Here is a 16,192-nt window from a genome sequence, read left to right on the forward strand (position 1 = left end):
TACTATAACAAACATTTACAGCCTCAAATTTCGCAAAGCAAGACGACACTCTAATCTTGTTAACCTTCTATCCTAATACGCGACCTTCACTCCTACGGAGGCATTTGTTATATCCAGAAAAAAGAACAACTCAACGTGCCACCTTTGAGTCACGTGCCCATAGTCACGAGACCAAACGAAAATCACCCAATCACACAGAGCATCAAGTCTTTCAAATATCGATGACTCAAGAACATCAAATTCAAGTAAAAGGACAAATCAATGAAGAAAGCATACCAGTTAATAAGAAGAGCATTATAAAGTCTACAAGAAACAAACAATAACATAATAATGTGATAATCAAAACATAATAAACAACATAGAACAACAACTACAACAATACAACTAGTACTATAACAAACATTTGCAAGCCTCAAATTTCGCAAAGCAAGACGACACTCTAACCCTATTAACCTTCTATCCTAATACGCGACCTCCATTCCTACGAAGGGATTTGTTATATAAAAAAAAAAAGAACAACTAAACGCGCCACCCTTGAGTCACGTGCCCATAGTCACGAGACCAAACGAAAATCACCCAATCACACAGAGCATCAAGTCTTATCTCACGTGACCTCCCCGCCGTTACTCCACCTCCCCCCTCCCATGACGTCTTCACGAAAAAAATAACAACAACACACTCACCTATACATTCAACATTTCTGTATTATCTCTGTTCTTCTTCGATTTCCCTCAATCTCTATACACTGTAAATCCTTAACTCTCTCCAACAAACCTCAAACAAAAACGTAATTTGTTTCCTTCTTCTTCCTCACATTCAAATTCCTAAACCCTAACCCTAACGCTGACGTTGAATTCGTGTGTGATTAACGAGTACTGTCATCATCGAAAATTGATTCTCAGGGGAACAGTTTGTAAGACACAGCGTTGTAGCCGGACACGGGTAACGATGCGTACACATTTTTGGAATTCAACACACAGGGAGAAGAATTTGATTATCCTGAGTTTCATGAGCTTTCACAGCCAATTAGATCATCTGCTTGGCCTACACCGTCTGATTCCTTAGTCTCTGAAGCTTCTGATCGTCCGCAGTCGTCGTCTGATCGTTCTCAAGCGTCAGGTAAATCACGTGGCGGTGATGGTGGATGGAGTAGTAGTAGTAAGATTAGTAATAATAAGGCGGCGGCGGTGGCAGTAGATGCATTGGCGGTAGGAATGAGCGGGTTGAATTTTGAAGAAACTGGTGATGATGAGAGTTTTGAGTATGGAAAAGGAGATTTTGCGGTTGAACACGCTTGTAAGTACTGCGGAGTGACGAATCCTGCTTGTGTGGTTAGGTGTAACGTCCCATCTTGCCGCAAATGGTTCTGTAATTCGAGAGGGAATACTTCAGGTTCTCATATTGTTAATCACTTGGTATGTATGCTTAGTTTTTTCTGTGTTCTGTCAAATACTTGTGATTATGAAAATGGGCCAAAAGAAGGACTAGATGCTTTGGTACAATTGACAAGCTACTTTCTCTATGCTGTGTGATGTTTTAGGTAGTGCGAATTGTGAAATGATAGTTACTTTACTTTTCAAAAAGAATTGTGAGTAATAGTAGTGTGGACCTATGGCCAGAGTAGTGTGTTTTTGAAATGGAAACTTTAAACTTGTGAATATATTGCTGCTGTCAATCACATTATATGATTTTGCTTGTAATGAGGTGTTGTGACTTATACACTCTACCAAACGACCCCTTAATTTTTTTTTAAAAGAATGTGGAGGATTTGTACAACCAACTCCAACTAGTTTGATTAAAATGATCTAGTATTAGTCGTTTAATTTAAGGAACTGAGCTTATCGAAGAATTCTTTGTGCCTCTTCAAATGTTTTCTTTCACTTTCGGATACACTATTGTTATGTATGAGGTCTTTTCCCATGTTCAGCTCTTTCTCTTGGACATGGTGATTGATATTCAACATGGAAATATGAAACCGTTGTTCTTTAGACCTGTTCCCTTGTGTTTGGAATGCTAATATCAGGGCATATAATTTTGTTGTGTTCATTTCTTCGTGTTCTGATTACTAGGTTCTTGTCAGTTTTTTGAAGACTTTATTTCTTTTGCAAGTCTACTTTCTTAGATGTAGAGGGAAAATTGAACTGATCTTTGTATTTTATCAAAGCTGAAAAGTGAAGGCATTATCTACTTATTAAAATAAATAAAGAGCGAAGGCAGTACCTTTTGCTGATTTATTAAGGGAGTTAATGTACTCTATTTGATCTCTCTCTTTTACATGCTCAATGTCCATTAGATGTGAGTTCACCTATAAATTGGACACATATTCATGTAAGCGTGGTGTGCTAACATTTTGAATCTTGTTACTATAGTAAACAGTGGGAAATATTCATGCATTGACAAAAATAGGTTATGAGCTACATCTGTTTGCTAGCTGTATCTTGGTTTTTCCTGTAGTTGGTACATCTGTCATTCTCACTCTAGAAACAAGGCATTTAGAAATTTCTGAATTTAATCCACTACATTCACCTTAGGTCTGAGCGAAACACAAGGAGGTTTGTCTTCATAAAGATTGTCCACTGGGAGAAACAATTCTAGAGTACAACTGTGGATGTCGAAACGTCTTTCTTCTTGGTTTCATCTCTGCCAAGACAGAGAGTGTCGTTGTTCTCCTCTGCAGGGAACCATGTTTAAATGTTAATGAGCTGAAGGATATAAATTGGGATTTGAGTCAGTGGTGCCCCCTTATCGATGATAGGTGTTTCTTGCAGTGGCTCGTTAAGGTTTGGGATACTCTTTCTTGATTCCTCTTATGGTGCTTTCTGAGTTTTGCTCCTCTCCTGTTTCTGTAACCTATTGCCTGCTTCAGGTTCCATCAGAGCAAGAACAATTGCGGGCACGACAAATCAGTACTCAACAAATAAATAAAATTGAAGAATTATGGAAGACAAATCCTGATGCTAACCTGGAAGATCTTGAGAAGCCAGGTGTGGATGATGAACCTCAGCCTGTTGGCTTGAAGTATGAAGGTGCCTATCATGTGTCTTTGATTTTGCTATCCTATATTGTTTAGCTTTTGTAGTCTAATAAATGCTTCATAAAATTGCCCTGGATTGTATTCATGAATTACTTCTCTGGTTGACATGTTAATTAAGTTTGGTTTTATCCTTCTATGTAGTATCAAAACATATTTGCACCGCTGATCAAGCTTGAAGCTGACTATGATAAGGTATGTCAGCCATTAGATATTTTACTTGCTGAATTTTGAGTGCATTATGTTTTTTTTTCTTGGCATTTTGTTCCATCCAAAAATGTCGTTTGCTTTCCTTTAGTGGATCATTTTCTTTTGTAGGTTTTTCTTTTGGATACTGTAGTAGTTCCTTTTCTTTTGGGTGATGTAGTACCATTAGAATTGCATTTCAGTAGAGTGAGGGTCTATCCAATAGTCTTAAGTCATTAGTAACCTTATTTTTGCTCCTAAATGTTTCTAATCTCTAAATTATGTGATATTTCTTCTTTCTTTTATGATTGAATTCTGTAGTCAATCAATCTAAGACATTGTTTCCTCTTATGTGTTCTATCCTTGTCAACTACCTAATGATAGCATCCTTTTTTTTTCTGTAAAAGAATACCCTATGTGGGATGTAAGTTTCCAATTCATCATTTTTTGGATGATGAATTTTTTGGTGTGAATACAAGGTTACCCTTTTCTAAAAAAAAAGACAGCGTCCTTTTTTTTGTGAAACTGGTAATGTTGTATGAGACCCCAAACAGTTTTACTGATAGCGTCGTTTCTCCGTCATGTAATGTTTTAGTTTGAGGTTTCGTACTGCCTGACATAACAAGATTTTATTTCTATTTGGTAGATGATGAAAGAGTCTCAAAGTAAAGATAACCTCACTGTTTGATGGGATATAGGTCTCAACAAGAAGCGGGTAGCATATTTTGTTTTCCCGAAGGTATATTATCATCCTCATAAAAGTTGCCTCCAATGCCTCTCATCAAGCTTGAAAATCTTGTGTTGTTACATTGTTTTCATAGCCAATTCTTTCTTGAAGTGGGATTTCTTTTGTGTCTTCACTCATCTAGACTGAACATAGGGTGCTGTTCTTTTAGGAAGACAATGAGTTACGACTAGTACCTGGTGATGAGCTACGACTGCGTTATTCAGGGGATGCAACTCATCCAGCATGGCAATCAATGGGTCATGTGGTATGGACCTTGATCTCTCACCCTGTTTAGAAGGGAAAAACTATGGAGCCTCATTCAGCTGTTTACACCCTTAAAACACATACAAGATGACTTAGAAGGAGAAGTGTATTCTTCGACATCTAGTATAGGTGTGTTTTGGCTGGCTTTTTTACCAAGACTGGTGAATTGTTTCTTCCATTTTCAGATAAAATTAACTGCTCAAGAAGAGGTTGCCCTTGAGCTTCGTGCCAGTCAGGTACATTAGTTAGGACTTCCTATTCTCTTTCTTGTCACCCCCCCCCCCCAACTAACATAAAAGTTACATCGCGATTTGTGTTCTTAATTCATTTGCAACATTCCTGTCTTGCAGGGAGTTCCGGTTGATGTGACCCATGGGCTGAGTGTTGACTTTGTTTGGAAGAGTACGAGCTTTGACAGGATACAGACTGCAATGAAAACTTTTTCTGTGGATGAGACAAGTGTTAGTGGGTGAGTGAGAATGTCTGAATTTACTAAAAGAAGTTTAAAGAAAATGATACATGTCCTTCTCCCTTTTGTTTGCATTATTTTGCTTTAAATTTGTACTTCTACACCTTGCTTATACACATCTCATATTTGCTTTCTGACTTTCTTCCAAGTGTTGATATACTGTGATTCTTGGAGGCATTTATATATCAAGAATTCACTATTCCTGCTTTACTTTGCTGTTGCTGAATGTGATAGATAATTCACTTTGCTTTGCTGTCCAGTCTTGGTGTCACGAGGGAACTTTGAAGTATATGATATAGTTGTAGTTTTTCATACTTTATGACCTTTAGCAGATAATTTTGCTTGTGTCAACCAGATTATAACTTTTTTATTAGGATACTTGTGTTTGATTTATTGATTCTACTGTGTAGGTATATTTACCATCACCTGCTAGGTCACGAAGTTGAGATGCAGATGGTTCGGAATACAGTTCCTCGCCGTTTTGGTGCTCCTGGTCTTCCAGAACTTAACGCTTCTCAGGTTGGCGGTTCTGTCTTTCTTTGAAGTTTTAGCTCGTTCGCAAATAGAAGAGTTGTCTATCAAGTTTCAGTATCTATCTTGTTCCTACCCGTTTTTCAGGAATATTTTTAATATGTATTTGGGGGCAAGTTCATAGTTGCAAGTGCACACCTTAGGAGTAGAAGTTATGGGATTTATACACGTGCACACTTGTGCATCTAGAGAGCTACACATGTTATGATAGTTATGTTAGCTGCCTTTGAGATTCTTACTAATTATTATTTAGTTGCTTGCATCATGAATGTCACCACCTGCATCCAATTTGTTGGTAGTCTTGTTTGGTCACTCTGCTCACAAAGTTTTCCCTCCGCTCAGCTGTTAGTTTATTAGCCTGAGAGTGGTGCCTCAAATCTGCTTGCTCCAACCCCCAAAAAGAGAAGGGGGAAAAATGGTCACCCCATCACATCTCTGATGGATAGAAATGAATAAGAGGAATAATATTGTCTTATAGTACATGTGCATTTTTCTAGGTTTTTGCTGTAAAAAGTGTTCTCCAAAAGCCCGTCAGTTTAATTCAAGGTCCGCCTGGTACGGGAAAAACTGTTACCTCCGCTGCCATCGTGTATCATATGGCCAAGCAAGGCCAGGGTCAGGTAAGTTAATTGTTCTACAAGTTGACCTTGTCTTCATTGTTTAGTGTAACCCCTTGATTCTAAGCATATTCTCTACTGTTTCTTTGACAATTTTTCATCAGGTTTTGGTCTGTGCACCCAATAACGTGGATGTGGACCAATTAGCAGAGAAAATAAGTGCTACTGGACTGAAGGTGAGGAGCAGCATTTGTGTGTATCTCCCTCTGCTGGATAGCTTTCATTGAACTATTCTAACAATTTCTCATTCACTATTTTTTTTTTTGTATAGAAGATTCTAAGATTATGCATCAAAAATAAAATACTCACTACTAGTTCCAGAAAAATAACATTCAATCATTATTTTTGCTTGGTTATCAACACATGTTTCTTTGTTGTTGTATAATGGAAGCAGCCTATTGAAATTTGAACTATTCTTCCTTGTCTTTTTGACATCACATATTCCTTTTTCCCCTCCTCTACCCCCTTTCCATATGTTGATTGGTCAGGAGTACTTTTCCATAACCTGAAGGCGCCTTGTTGATTGTTATATAACCACACAAGTAAAGGAAAAAGAAAGAGAAATCAAAAGTATTGAGAACATAGGAGTCACGGAAAATGAATAGAAACGTCATCAAATGTTGGATTCTTCAACTCTTTTCTTATGAATTATTTTCTCCCAGGTTGTAAGGCTCTGTGCTAAGTCGAGAGAAGCTGTCAGTTCTTCTGTTGAGCATTTAACCCTTCACTATCAGGTTAGTTCTTTTGTGAATTATCACACACTTAGGTATAAGTTTTCTTTCTGAACCTTTTATATTCTTTTCTCTCCATCCATTCTTCAACTCATTGTCCATGTAGGTTCGTCATCTTGACACATCCGAGAAGAGTGAACTTTACAAGTTACAGCAACTTAAGGATGAACAAGGTTGGTGTTCCCTTCTAGTTTGTTTATGCTTTATGGATATTGGTGTTCCAATTGGACTTGTTAGCTTGAAGACTTTGGTTTTCTATGTACATACACGATCACCTGTTTGCAGCATTGGTAAATGTGTGCACATTATCCAAATTCATTTAATTTATTGATGTTCAGGAGAACTCTCCAGCGGTGATGAGAAGAAATATAAAGCTCTGAAACGGGCTACAGAGAGGGAGATTGCTCAAAGTGCTGATGTGATTTGTTGCACCTGTGTTGGTGCTGGAGATCCTAGATTGGCAAATTTTAGATTCCGTCAGGTTGGTTTGCCTCAGAAGTAAAGATGTTGAAGATCTTTAGCTCTTTTCTCACTTTCTTATCCATTTAGTTTTTTGTGTGTGTGCTTTTTCATTCATTTGGATGTTTCCTTGATGGTTTCAACATCTCTGCTATGAAACCTTATTGTAGGTGCTCATTGATGAGTCCACTCAAGCAGGTGAACATGAATGCCTTATTCCTTTGGTTCTTGGAGCAAAGCAGGTAACTGCTGCTATTTATTTCATATTGAGGTATGGCTGTACATATAGAAGATACTTACTATAATGTATGTGCTAGATTGTCCTCGTTGGTGATCACTGCCAGCTTGGACCTGTCATTATGTGCAAGAAAGCTGCATGGGCTGGACTTGCTCAATCCCTGTTTGAACGTCTTGTACTGCTGGGTGTGAAGCCAATCAGGTTGCAGGTGATTTTCTGGGAGTTTTTTTTTATGCATAAACTTTTCTGGGATTTATGAGGTTGGATTGAATTATGAGATCCAGTGTTTTCTCTTGTTCCTCATGCAATTGATATAAAGATTTGAAGCGCTCATGTGTTTTATGTAGACCGTTATTTCTTCTTACCTTTTTTCTAGGTGGGGTGTTTATGGACACCAATATTCAAAACTTCTTCAATGTCCCACTATCTTTTTTCTTCAATATGAGGAGGATTATATATATATATAAATATATATATATATATATATATTGATAACCGTGGTGTCGGGGACAACTTGCACGCACCTCGACTAATTTCACGGGATACCTGTCACCTCCCGCAAGCAACAGGTACCAGAGTTCTCTGTCCACTAAGGCTCTAGGACAAAAGATTTCTAGTTTTAATTGTGTGATATTCCCATGCTTCATACCAAATTGTGTAGAGGGATTAGCAAGTCCCTATCTTGCTTAAACTTAGATGTCAGTTGTTGAGTTTCTGTGCATACCATTCTAGCCCTTTTAATTTGCCTGACAAAGTATAGTCGTAGATACTCTGCTTCCATTCCTTTCATGATTGTCTATCATTAACTTATTGATTATTGTCTATGTTGTTCAGACTCCTCTTTACTGTTAAATGTTTGTACCTTCTCTGCTTTTCCCTTTATATTTGCTCAATTGATATATAATGTTGGTTCTCATGTCCATTGAAATGCAATATTAGGTACAATACCGTATGCATCCTGCACTGTCAGAGTTCCCGTCAAATAGTTTTTACAAAGGTACACTTCAAAATGGTGTAACCATCAACGAGAGACAATCATTAGGCATTGATTTTCCTTGGCCTGTGCCAAACTGTCCCATGTTCTTTTATGTCCAGGTATACTCAATTTTATAAAAACAATTATTGTCCGGGTATTCCCAATTTATCTAGTTGATTTCCTGATGTCCTTCCTAGAGTGAAAAGATGTATATATTTTGTTTCTATTCTTCCTTGATTATCTTTAGATATTTCTGCTATGGCTATGAGATACTAAGGATTATGTGTTGTAGAGATGTAGCCATATAGGCTAATGATTTCTTTTTCACTTTCTATTTTGTGTAATCCTATTTTTTGGCTGTATAAAGTCATACGCAGTTGCTAATCTCTATAGATGGGACAAGAGGAGATCAGTTCTAGTGGAACTTCCTATCTAAATAGAACTGAAACTGCTAGCGTTGAGAAGCTAGTGACTACGTTCCTCAAAAGTAGTGTAGTCCCTAGTCAGGTATGTGGTTGTTTAGATTTTTAACTTGTCATTTCGATCCTGAGGAAGTTGGTACAAAATTTCTGCAAAGTAGAACTTTAAGATGGAATAATCATTTTCAAGCATATATTTAAGAGAAACCACAATCCTTAAAAATTGGCAAGACTTAATTTGAAGAAAAGTTTCCTATTTTTAAGTTTAAAAACTTGTACTCACACTTACCTACTTCCAAATGCATAGTGGCAGATAAGTTTTCTTTCCGGTACTATCATTTCCTTTTCTCAGCAATCAAAGTGCCTAGCAGTTGAATAATTCATTCGTATACAACTATGTCTGTATCTTATTTGCCAGATTGGAGTTATAAGACCATATGAGGGTCAACGAGCATATATTGTAAATTATATGTCTAGAAATGGTGCTTTAAGGCAGCAACTTTACAAGGAAATTGAGGTAACCTGTGAATAGAGGGGCTACTTACGGTTCTCTTAAATTCTTCCAATTAACTGAGTAATTTCTATCACCAGGTTGCAAGTGTAGATTCATTTCAAGGAAGAGAAAAAGATTATATCATCTTGTCTTGTGTCAGGAGCAATGAACATCAGGTTGGTATAGATATCCAGAATTATCTGTTTTCACTTGTTGTTTATGTTAATATAATACCAATGTGGTTTAGTGTGTTGATAGTTTGTAACTGTTAGAATAGAATATGTATACACAATCCTACACAGAATAGGAATAGTTTAAGTCTCCTAATTGGTATGGAATTGTATCAGTGTTTATAAATAGGGTTCTCTATGTAATAATTGAAACACAATTTCAATAATATTCTTTTCATATATTTCTCACATGGTATCAGAGCAGGGCCCGTCTCACCCGATGTTGGGGCCCCCAAAATACAAATTGTCCGATGCTAAGCGTTGGGCGTGAGGTGGGGTGTTAAAGAATGACAAAAGTCCCACATTGGTGGTTAATGAGATGGGTGGACTCCTTATAAGGTTTGGGCAATCCTCCTCCTTTTGAGCTAGCTTTTGGTGTGTGAGTTAGGCCCAAAACCTAATTTAACATGATATCATAGCAATTGTGAGAAAAAAAAATGTTTTTGCAGTTTTTCCGGTAACCTAAGTGGCTGTCCGAGTAATTAATTTTTCCGTCACTGTTTTTCAAAAATCAACACCACCACTAGGTGCGGAAATATTCGGCGAGCAAAGCCCAGTAAACCTCACCGGAAACAACTGCCTCACGCGCCACCTGAATAAATTCTCCGGCGAGCTTGTCAGGTATGTCTTTTCCGGCCATTTTTTTCTTTTTCTAGTGGGGTCGCCTCTTCATTTCGAGGCTGCCCATATATTTTTTTCCTCATTCCGACCAATATTTGGCGATCAGATCTACCTTTCGGCAACAGCCCTATTTTCCAGATTTCGACAAAAAAAAAATCCTACATATTCTAATTTCATAACATGTCTTTCGGGATTGATACTTTTGGCTTCAAGAATATAGGAATTGGAAGTTCAAGCCCTATGATCACTTCAAAACCGTTAATGGGAAGTTCAAACTATTTGGCTTGGGCTTCCTTGGTTGAGTTGTGGTGCAAGGGTCAAGGTGTCCAAGATCACTTAACGAACATTGCTTGTGTGGTAGATGAAAAGGTAAAGGCTAGTGGGGAAGATGCAAAAGTCAACGCACAATGAGAGAAGGTTGATGCTCAGTTATGTAGTCTCCTATGACGATCTATTGATTCCAAGTTGATGCCTTTGTTCCATCCATTCCAAACATGTTATTTAGTTTGGGAAAAGGCTCGTACTTTATTCACTAATAACATATCTCGATTTTATAATGTGATATCTCGTATGACCAACTTAAAGAAACAAGAATCAGATATGTCCACCTACTTAGGACAAGTACATGCAGTCATGGAGAAATTTGATACATTGATGCCAGTCACTACGGACATGCAAAAACAACAAAACCACAGACAGACATTGTTTCTAGTTTTTACAATTGCTGGACTTCCTACTTACCCGATTTAGTGTGTGATCAGATTTTAGCTAGTCCTACAATTCCTACGTTTGATGAATTATTCTCTCGTCTACTTCGTCTTGTCGCGCCTTCCACCCACAAAGCAATTTCATCGACTATTGACTCTTCTGCTCTCGCATCTCAAACAATAGAAAAACGAACATATCAATCTTGGAAAATCTCGGTCCAAGTGTAGTTATTGTCATAAGTCTGGACACACTCGTGACACATGTCATAATTTGCATGGTCCACCACCCAGTTATGATCCTGTTGTTCTAAAGGAATATAATGAGTTCCTTCGTAATCGTGCAAGTAAGCAGACATCTCCACAAGAAGCATTTGGTGCTCCGCCTGATCGACCATCCCATAATGCTCATATTGCTCAATCAAAATATGATAAGTTGCTTCAATATCGAGCAAGTAAGTAAACGTCTCCACAAGTAGCTTCGGTTGTTCAACATAGTGTTGTTGCGGGTAATTCTTTTGCTTGTGTTTCACAATCTCATACTCATGGATCATGGGTCATGGGTCATGGACTCGGGCGCTTCTGATCATATTTCTTGTAACAAATCACTTCTATCAGATATTGTTTATTCACAATCTCTTCCTGCTATTACTTTGGCCAATGAGATCCAAACAAAACCAAAAGGGGTTGGAAAAGCCACACCCCTTTAATCGGGTATCTGTTAGTCGTTTGACACGTGCCCTACATTGTAGCATAACCTTTTTTGCTGATTCTTTTCTTATGCAGGACCGCAATACGAGATAGATGATTGGCACAGGACATGAATCGCAAGGCCTTTACTATCTTACCTCTTCAAATTCCTTCATAGCATGCTCTGTTACAGATCCTCCGGACCTCATTCACAAACGTTTGGGACATCCGAGTGTATCCAAACTGCAACAGATGGTGCCTAGTTTATCTAAATTAGATTGTGAGTCATGTCAACTTGGGAAACACACTCGTGCCATATTTTCACGTGGTATTGAGGGTCGTTCAGAGTCTATTTTTTCATTAGTTCATTATGATATTTTGGGTCCTAGTAGAGTTAGTTCCACTTTAGGATTTCGTTATTTTGTTTGTTTCATTGATGATTATTCGAGTTGCACTTGGGTTTTCTTAATGAAAGATCGTTCTGAGTTATTTTCTATATTTAAAAGTTTCTTTGCTGAAATACAAAATCAGTTTGGTGTTTCTATTTGTGCTTTTCGTAGTGATAATGCCTTAGAATACTTATCATCCTAGTTTCAGGAGTTTATGTCTCACCAAGGAATTATTCACCAAACATCTTGTCCATACACTCCCCAGCAAAATGGTGTAGCAGAAAGAAAGAATAGGCATCTCATTGAGACTGTTCGCACTCTCCTCATTGAATCCCATGTTCCGCTGCGTTTTTGGGGGGATGCAATCCTTTCATCTTGTTATTTAATTAATAGAATGCCCTCATCTTCTATTCAGAATCAGATTCCACATTCCATACTGTATCCTCAGTCACATCTCTATTCTATCCCTCCTTGTGTATTTGGGAGAACATGTTTTGTTCATAACTTAGCCCCAGGAAAAGATCAATTATCCCCTCGTGCTCTTTAACGTGTCTTTCTTGGTTACTTTTCAATTCAAAAAGGGTATCGTTGCTATTCACATGATCTCCACCGATATCTTATATCTGCCGATGTAACATTCTTTGAATCTCAACCTTACTACACATCTTCTGATCATCCTGATGTCTCTGAGGTCTTACCTATACCTCAAGTCTTGCATGTATCAACTTTTGAGGGACCTACAGTTACTTATCCATCTTCAGTTGTCGTGCCACCACTCCTAACTTATCATCGGCGTCCACGTCTAGCAATAGTCTCAAATGATTCATGTCATGCGTCGGACCCTGCTCCTACTGCAGCCTTGCCTCCTGCTAGCCAATCGATTACACTTCAAAAAGGTATACGATCTACTCGAAATACTAATCCACATTATACTTTTGTCACGACCCGATTTCTCAAGTCATGATGGCACCTACTATAACCCACCAGTAGGTAAGCCAACCCGTAACCCGGAACAACAAGTAATGGGTCTGAGGGTAGAAACTAAACAAGAGTAGGCAAATAACAATATAAACAGGCGGAAACAACCCAAAAACATATATACAAATAAAGATCCCTCCCAGAACCTGGAAGTCACTAGTACAGAGCTACTAACAAAATGAGTACAAGTCTCAAAAGTGGACAACAGAGACTGGACTGTCTCAAAAGGTAAAAGACAAGTCTATATATACAGATGGAGATTGAAATAGTACAAAACGTCGTGTGCTCACTCCCGTCTCCGGATCAGTCTGCTCCAAGCTCGATCAACGCTGGCTACTAGTGCCCGGACCTGCATCACGAAATAGATGCAGAGCGTAGCATGAGTACCAAAACAACCGGTACCCAGTAGGCATCATAGGTCGACTGAACTTGAAAAGTAAAGGCAATATGAAAAGAAGGAATAACACAAACCGAAGTCAAGAACTAAAATCTAACTAACAAGGGAATGCACACGAGTGTACAAAAAACTAACTAAAGTAATCTATAAGCTAACTACACCTAACTGGGCCCCCATAAGCCCAGAAGGTACACTCGTGTGCAAGTTAAATAAAAATTCGAATGGACCCCCATAAGCCCGACGAGTACACAGAATAACTAAAACTAAAGAGAATTGCATAAAAGAACCCAAGAACGAAGAACACGAATCAGAACCTCAACCCTAATTAGTAAAATCTGACAGTTCGGAGGCCGGACCTCTAACCGGATGCTCACTAGAAGTACCCAAGTAATCAATCACAAATATCAAGTATATGAGGCCGGAACTCTAACCGGATGCTCTATATAAGTATCTAGGAAATAGAGGCCGGACCTTAAACCGGATGCTCTATATAAGTATCTGGGCAATAGAGGCCGGAACTCTAACCGGATGCTCTATAAAGGTGCCAATGTAGCTGCTGAAAGAGTCCTAATCGATCCACACTCATAAATGTCCATGGAATGCCGTCCATACTTAGCCAATCAATGTAAGTCCTTAGAACCAAATCGAAAATCAAATTCAAATCGCGAAGTAGAACTAATGTCGCCGACGTAACTCGTGAAGCCGTAACATCGGGGAAAAATAAGGATAAGTAAAGTTGGAGCAAGCGTATCGCCTAGCTAAGGCCCCAATCTATCATACTCAAGTCTGCTACACCAGTCTACAGGGATCTAAGTCGGCCGAGCGACGTCGGGGCAAAACTAAGGCCTATCAGATCCGAATCTTGTATTTCTAAAGCAAGCCCTAGTCAAACCTAAACTAAGACCCAAATGCTTCAAATAAACAATAATTAAGCATGCAAGCACTCCACATAGCGAGGAGGGTCCGTTAATAACACAAAGCATGCTCACAGTTACCCGATAATTCTCGAAATATGCCGAAAACATGATTTCTTAACGCTTATGTAGGATTCAATAACTACCCAACCCAAATCCCAACTAATCAACATGCATTCACATTCTCGAGCTCAATCTAAGAGAGGGAAACCGTAGCCTACCTGTAGGCCGATCACACGCGCTCCAAAATCACTCCTTCGGAGCTTTCCCTTTCTAACGTCCTCGAAACGCTGCCCCGCTATCAAAAATAGAGTCGCAACTTTAATACGGTCGTTTAGACACCAAAATCAAAACAAACGGAGACGGGTCAATTTTGGAGTCAAAACGAGAATCGTGGGACCCGCGCAGAAAATTCTAAAATTAACCCCAAAAGTGGGTCCTAACCAGTTTTCCCAGCTCATGTCACAAAATGGGACACAATTCGGGGCTCGGAAACAACACAATATCAACATGCAACTAAAACCCAAATTTTCTCAAAATAGAAATGGGACAGCAGTGTATTTACCAAAAACGAGCGGTCTACATAAAATCTGACAATACCACAATGTTCTCCTCGAAAAACCACTCAAGATAGCCTCAAAAATCACCAAAATCGGATCTAAAATGGCTAAGAAAACAAGTCTCAAAAATTTCCAAAATCAAGCTCACAAAAAGGGTCTGGCAGCAGGTATTTTTCAAAAATTACCTCAAACGGGGACTCCAAATCACTATCCGAGATCAATGCGTTGTCCTCGAAAAATCTCACAAATTTGCCTTTTTGATCACCCAAATCGGTTGAGAGATGAGGGTTTGAAATTTGGGAAATGTTGCTAATTTTCTGCAATTTATTGCAGAAAATCTGCAACATTTCCAAAACTTAAAATTCTGATGGGGTGCTCCGATCTCGTTCGGAACCCCGTGCACGCAAACGAGATATGCAACCATACCAAATTTGATATTCCAGACTCAACGGCGCAGTCAAAATTTTCATCAGAGGTCATTTCGATAAAAAGTGGGTCCCACTTCCAAAAGCCATTTTAAGTCAAAACCCACAAAAGGGCTCGGAAAGATATCGAAAACCTCCAGACACAAAAGAAGGGTCAATCTAGACCAAACTCGAAATTCCGGAGCTAACCACGCTGACGGAATTCTCATCCGAGCGCGTTTACTCAGAATGTTGACCAAAGTCAAACTTAAGCTTAAACTTAAAATTAAAACGCCTAATCGCACCGACTCACACTGAAAACCTCGGGAGTCATGTCGACCATGCTACTAGCCTAAAATGACCCTTTCGGAGCTGATGGAATCGTCAGAATTGGATTTCGATGTCATCTTCTTGAACTTTTGATCGAAAATGATTGTTCAAGGTTCATAAGCTCCAAAACACAAAAACTCGCACCAAGACCAAACGAACGACCAGGTGACCGAACTGTCAGTCCCAGCAAGTCATAAATGACATGGGGTCGCTATAGGAACGCTCTAAACGACACACATAAGGCAAGACACAGAAATGACCAAGAGGGTCATTACAATAGCCACTACTAAAAAGGAATTTCGTCCGCGAAAGAAAGGATCAAGAAGTACCTGAAAGCTCAAACAAGCCGGGAAACTGCTCTCGCATCTCCTGTTCGGTCTCCCAGGTAGCCTCCTCGACTGAACGATGCCTTCAACGGACCTTAACAACAGGAATGGCTCTTGAGCGCAAACTCCTCACATCTCTGGCTAGAATGGCAACTGGCTCCTCTACGAATGTCAAACGATCATCCAACTCGACTGCATCATACTGGAGCACATGGGACTCATCAGGAACATACCGCCGCAGCATCGAAACATGAAACACTGGGTGGATGGCTGAAAATACTGGAGGTAGGGCCAACTCATAAGCAACCTCCCCAACTGTCCGGAGTATCTCAAAAGGCCCAATGTACCTGGGGCTAAGCTTGCTCCGCCTCCCAAACCTCATCACGCCCTTCATGGGCGACACACGGAGGAATACCCGGTCACCAACAGAGAATCTCAAAGGTCGACGCCTCTGATCAGCATAACTCTGGTGCCTACTCTGAGCCGTCCTAAGCCTATCCTGAATCAC

The 16,192-nt window shown here is 39.2% G+C and overlaps 1 protein-coding gene across 1 annotated transcript in view; it reads left to right on the forward strand.

The window, feature by feature from the left end:
* The first annotated feature begins 702 nt into the window (after nucleotides 1-702).
* The window catches only part of LOC125841390 (regulator of nonsense transcripts 1 homolog), a 25,149-nt gene continuing 9,659 nt past the window's right edge, over nucleotides 703-16,192 (forward strand). The window contains 20 exon segments of the mRNA XM_049520506.1: nucleotides 703-1,415; nucleotides 2,532-2,780; nucleotides 2,867-3,037; nucleotides 3,176-3,226; nucleotides 3,864-3,956; nucleotides 4,114-4,209; nucleotides 4,394-4,444; nucleotides 4,559-4,677; nucleotides 5,088-5,196; nucleotides 5,706-5,828; nucleotides 5,930-6,001; nucleotides 6,488-6,559; nucleotides 6,663-6,729; nucleotides 6,895-7,037; nucleotides 7,186-7,257; nucleotides 7,333-7,461; nucleotides 8,193-8,348; nucleotides 8,623-8,736; nucleotides 9,067-9,165; nucleotides 9,240-9,317. Coding sequence (XP_049376463.1) covers nucleotides 1,215-1,415; nucleotides 2,532-2,780; nucleotides 2,867-3,037; nucleotides 3,176-3,226; nucleotides 3,864-3,956; nucleotides 4,114-4,209; nucleotides 4,394-4,444; nucleotides 4,559-4,677; nucleotides 5,088-5,196; nucleotides 5,706-5,828; nucleotides 5,930-6,001; nucleotides 6,488-6,559; nucleotides 6,663-6,729; nucleotides 6,895-7,037; nucleotides 7,186-7,257; nucleotides 7,333-7,461; nucleotides 8,193-8,348; nucleotides 8,623-8,736; nucleotides 9,067-9,165; nucleotides 9,240-9,317 — 2,265 coding nt within the window. The 5' untranslated portion in view covers nucleotides 703-1,214.

Source organism: Solanum stenotomum, chromosome 10 (genome assembly GCF_019186545.1).
Source record: "Solanum stenotomum isolate F172 chromosome 10, ASM1918654v1, whole genome shotgun sequence".
NCBI classification, from domain to species: domain Eukaryota; kingdom Viridiplantae; phylum Streptophyta; class Magnoliopsida; order Solanales; family Solanaceae; genus Solanum; species Solanum stenotomum.